Raw genomic sequence first — 5,603 nt, forward strand, 5'->3', positions numbered from 1 at the left:
TCCGCAAAAATACAGTTGGTCCCGATTAATCCGCGGATTACGGATAAAATGTTCATCCCCAGACTCTCCCAGTCTCCCAACTCTTGACCTCTTTTCTAAGCCCAACTCGCCCACCAACAGACTCTAATTGTTAAACCCAAATCCACCCGCAGATTAGATTAGTTTAGTTGTCTTTTAGACCTTGATGGTATTCTCAGATTCTTTCAGTTGATTCTGTCAGTTTTTAGTTCTCAATTTCTAAACTAAATTAGCAAATCATCCTGGCGTTTGTCGGTTTCTTTCGCCAGTTATCGTCAAGTAGAAGCAGGAACATGGTGACACTGGTAGTAGCGACAACGATTGATCCAGCTTCCATTGGCCCTGCTTCTGCTTTGTTATCCATGCCCGGTTGGCATCCTGGTCCTCCCTTAAAGGCAGGTTTCGTAATCCCAATCTTTGATTTTGTATTTCGTATAATTTCAGTTTATAAACTCTGATGATGCAATAATAATCAATTGCGTTTAGAAAATTTTGTGTAGGATATTCCGAGTTATGTAAATGGGCAAGTGAGATTATTAAAACATGATAATAGCATTGTATCTGAGGATCATTTAGATAAGCGTTGGGAAGAATCGACTGGGGAAGTTGTCGATGACGTTATATTTCTTAGTAAACATACTGCTGTTTCTAATCGTCCTGCCCTAACTGTTCATCCCATTGGTAATGTGTATTTATGTAATTCGTTTTTCAATTTTGATTCAATTGTTATGTAGAATTTGTAGATTCTGATTGAAAATGTATTGGATGAATGTAGGCATACCGCATTTACGCGAAGGTGAAGTGTCGAATTCTGGAGGTAGACCAGGATGGGCGGCACCTCCGAATCCACGGATTGCTTCGTGGTTGAGGCTTTTGAAGAAAATTGCACAGGAGCATAATCTAATTCCTGAATTTGAGGTATCTGACTGCTTACGTACATATATGTCTTAAATTTTATCGATTGCCTGGAACATAACCCACAACTCAGTTTTATGCCGGTAAATATGATTAAATAGTTAACCCGAACATCACATGCATTTAATGTAGCTGAACCTTGTCAATAGAAACATGACATCAGGAATGTGTGGATAATCTGCAGAGCATGGTTAAAACTTAAAAGTTTGTGAGCCAGTTATTGTTGGATCATGGGGTGTTGGTTTTTCGTGAGAGATGCATGATCTATCTGTCATGAGTTCAAGTATTTATAAACTGTCTTCAAATGATTCCAAACTATTTAAGATTCTTCTTGAGGGGTCTTTTTCTTGAAAAGGATCAGTTAAGATTGTAAAACACAAAGAGTTGCGGAGCTAGTATTTGAACGTGGGATTGAAAAAATTGAGATGTTGGAGAAAGCTAAATTAGTATGAAGAAGATGTTTATATGACAGCTAGGCTCAGGTGCATATCATATAACAAGAATATGCCGCACACAAATTCTCGTCAATATATGGGGACTCGGAAGGGAGTCGAGTAGTTCCAACCCGAGGATTTCACTATGGTGCAACCTGTAGAGGCTCCCGCGGTCTTTATCGTCTGCTTTAAATACTTGAAAGATTATTTGGAGTTGTCCCAGACTTATTCCATGGAGGGGGAGACTGTAATGTTACTTACTCATTAGACCAAATGTCAGCACATCAAATCTTGGTGGTGGTAGAGCTGTAGGATTATCAAATTTAAATGTCAAACATTTCTGTTTTTATGTTTTTACTAGGGCTTAACCTTAAGGCATGGGCATGAAATAACACTATATTAGTTGTATACATTGACTGGTGTATTACTGATTATTTCTATATTGTCCTCTAACAGTATAACTCGTCATTCGAACATTATGTTAGTATTAATGCTGTTGGATACTCTCTTCTGTGTTTACTTTTGTTGTTCAGTGACATAGGAATCCAAACACCTTACTTTTGGCACTTGTAGTAGAAAAATTTAATTGGTTAGCTCCTTCTGAGAACTAAATAGATTACGGCTCTATATTAACTTGATTCAACGAGATGTGAACAGATTACTAGGATACTTCAGTATTGTGTGCAGAAAATAGCTCTAGCCTTTAAGTAAAACTAATTTGAATCTCAATTTTAGTTGCAAGCTAAATAATGGGGATCTCTTTAAAATGTAACCCTTCTTGTTATATTTCCTATAACCAATCTACAGAAGGTGCTTAATTTTCTCATCTGTAGATAATCTGATAATGTGACAGGGGACACACTTTCTGCTTAAATCTATTTCAAACTTCACTGTAATGTACTGAAATTTGTTTGCAGCATTATGCATCATTCTTCTTATTGTTGTTTCCTTGGTTGTAGATCACTATGGAGGCTACTCATCATGGACCTGAGATCAATTCGCCAACCATGTTCGTGGAGATTGGTAACCTCTCCTTGTCATCACCATATTCATTTTGTTCTTTTCTACAAATTCTTGCTGATCCATTTTTTGTTTTGTTATTGTTTATCTATCATATTGGGGTCTAGATTGGTCACTTTCTTTCTGTGTAGTTGTGTTTGCGTAATCTTCTTTGAATTTCCCAACCTTTACTATCTATATGATGGTAATTGACAACTCTTATTGTATGTCTATACAGTAGAACATTAGTAACTTGTTGGAAATGTGAACAAATGGCTTACAAATGAACTGATTTAAAGCTCTACCAGTTTAACTGATTGCCTGATTCCTGTTTCATTTGATTGAAAGGTAGTACGGAGGAGTACTGGAAGAGGCAAGATGCTGCTCAGGCCATTGCTCAAGTTGAGTTTCTATTTTTAGTTTATGTAGTGTCTACACTATGAGCAGGTTCACTGGCCTATGTTTCCATCAGTGCTCTTTTTGGACTCCGATAGTTTCCTTTTTATAAGCACTGATCTGGACGGTTTTTGAACATTATCATTTGTCACATCTTCAGTCAAGCCTTTATGTTTCCCACAGCTCTCCTACTAGCTATTGAAGTCTTTGACCATTTCTGAAACTAATAAATTTCTTTTGTGCTTTTAGTTAGTGTGGGAAGGACTGGGCCTTGGTGGAGCTGGTGATATTGGAAATTGGAACAAGTATGGGAAAACTTGTACTTTCGTGCTTTTGTTGAGTCCTTGTTTACTATGAGACTGAACTTTACATTTTCCGGAATTGGGTTACAGCTCCGTTTCTTTACTCTCTCTAGGATTCCTTCCTGTTTTAAAGTTACAACAACTGTGTAGATTAAATCCTTATTCTTGGTAACTGATGCAGAAATAACGATAAAAAGAAGGTGCTTCTTGGGCTAGGAGGTGGACATTATGTACCCAGACATATGGACATTGTTCTGTAAGTTATATATACACAAGCTGCTGTACTTTTAAAACCAGAATGGATTGAGAAAGATTGAACTCTCATATTAGTGATGTAGCTCAATAAACTCCTTTGATTGAAAAAAGAAGAAGATAGTACTAATTATTGAGCTAGGGTAAAAATCGTTTAATACTGATGAAATGCCTGTGCCATTGAAAATGTTCAGGAAAGAGGACAGTGTTTGGGTAGGACACCTGCTATCTGGATATTCTTTGCCAATGGAAGATCCAAAACAAACAAATGAAGGAAAAGAGGTAAATGGTATTGGTGGAACTTGGAAACAAGCCATCAAAGTCTCATATGATGCTACTTGTTCAGCTTTCCCTGGCGGAGAAATTATGGCTCATCTAGATCAAAAGTAAGTATCTGTATGCTTTAACTGGTTTTGCTGCAGTTTCTAGAATAGATTGTTATGTGAATTCTGGGAGAATTGACCCTAAGAAGCTTTTCATGGGAGCTGTATGGTATTTAGTTTGTAATAATCAAAGGGAATTGCCATACCTTGTGTCCAAACTTAGGGACTTTATATGTGTCAGTCTTCTTCGAGTGACAATATAGAAATGCGCATAATGTTCAGCAGCGTAACCTGGCCAGCTGGGAGACAATGGCATGTTGTAAGCATACATTGACCACTTTTTATTCTGAATGTTGGGTGCAGGAGTTTCAAGAGCTGGCAAAAAAATGCCATTACAAGTTTCTTGACTGAACAGAATATAAAGATTGGCAAACCAAGTGACTTCAGTTGATATTCCTGGACGGACCTGCATTACAGGACATAGTTGCATTTTTAATTGCTCTTTATAATTTTCCTATAGCTATAATTATTCATCCGATTATACAATCTCACTTGTAACCACACCTAGGGTTTATTGTTGAGGCCTGATTTCAGCTTTCAGTGAAGACAGGTCCCTGGCAGCTTGCAATTCTTTTACTGCTCTAAAATGCGTGTTTATGTACTGCATACTTGAAATAGTTCTGCAGATCGTTTTATAATTGTTTTGTCTTATCTTTCGCCGAACCTTGGTTCTAAAGCTAGCCGGATGCTACTCCCCAGTACCCACAGATTTTGGGGAACTGGAAAGCTCAATTTTAAGCCACCACTCATTTTGGCCAATGTATGTTTTGGATTGACGAGAAATTGTGACTTGTTAGAACTTAATCTTGTTTTAGCTATGGATTTTTGTTTTTGTTCCTTGCAAAAAAAAAAAAAACAAAACAAAAAAAATAACATGTATTTGTAAAATGAAAAAGGTTGGGCCTGGGCATGAGCCCTAGACTCAGTGATCACAGTACCCGTTGCAAAACACCATAATCGAAGGTAGTTTGACTAGGGGTGAGCATTTGACCCCTAATCCGCGGATTTAACCGGGACCAACTATTCATTTGCGGATGGATGTCCGGACCTTTCGCTAATGGGTTAGATGCGGATGGAATTTTTGAAATCCAACAGATAGCGGATCGGGTCCGGATGCAACCTTGAAAATCCGTTGGACATCCATATCCGTTAAATTAAGGGCATTTATATAGTTCTAGAAATTACTATGGATCATTTAAGAATATTTAACATGTTTGCTAGGTGTGTTGTATATGACATTTTTATATTTGTATACATATATATAGGATACGTAGGTTTTATAAGGAGTCACTTGTGTTAGCTTTATTTTCTTTACTAAATTTTTTAACTAAAACAAATCCATTGGATTATCCGCATCCAATCCGTTCATCCGTGTATCCATTGGATGCAAATCCGTTGGATATGGATTGGATGCAGATGCCAAATTTGAGATCCGTAATGCAATGAATTGGATGCAGCATGCTCACCCCTAAGTTTGACAACTAGAAGCAGAAGAGTATCCGGTTTTCAGAAGTCGGAAGCAAAAAATAATTGTTTGTTAATAGAAATGTTACATTTTTGCTTTTAAAAATTGTTCTGAAGTTTTATTCTTAACTTCTAGTTTTTTATTTAATATTTTGATTTAAAAAACATTCCGCGAGTTACAATCTCAAAGGTGTCACTATCCATCCACAAAAACCAAAAAAAACAAATGTAACACAAAAACCCTAAAGAATATGATGAAACCAAATTTGGTTTCAATCATAAAATTGATGAAGCCAATTTTGGAATTTGGGGTTTTTGTATCAAGTTTTAAAAATTTGGGTTTTTTATATCAATTTTGTTTAAGATGGAGTTTTAATGGATCCCAACATTTGAACGGGTTTTTTATACCACAAGTTTGATCACCTTAGGTTTTTATGACT

The 5,603-nt window shown here is 36.7% G+C and overlaps 1 protein-coding gene across 1 annotated transcript; it reads left to right on the forward strand.

Annotated features, from left to right (window-relative positions):
* Window positions 1–154: 154 nt before the first annotated feature.
* Window positions 155–4,362, forward strand: LOC113343079 (D-aminoacyl-tRNA deacylase-like). Its single transcript, XM_026587392.1, has 9 exons — window positions 155–413; window positions 519–699; window positions 794–936; window positions 2,327–2,390; window positions 2,715–2,767; window positions 3,012–3,067; window positions 3,246–3,320; window positions 3,511–3,702; window positions 4,003–4,362. Exons 1-9 carry the CDS (start codon window positions 312–314, stop codon window positions 4,088–4,090), a joined length of 954 nt encoding a protein of 317 aa, XP_026443177.1. The 5' UTR covers window positions 155–311; the 3' UTR covers window positions 4,091–4,362.
* The last annotated feature ends 1,241 nt before the right edge of the window (window positions 4,363–5,603 follow it).

Source organism: Papaver somniferum, unplaced genomic scaffold, assembly GCF_003573695.1.
Source record: "Papaver somniferum cultivar HN1 unplaced genomic scaffold, ASM357369v1 unplaced-scaffold_54, whole genome shotgun sequence".
NCBI lineage: Eukaryota > Viridiplantae > Streptophyta > Magnoliopsida > Ranunculales > Papaveraceae > Papaver > Papaver somniferum.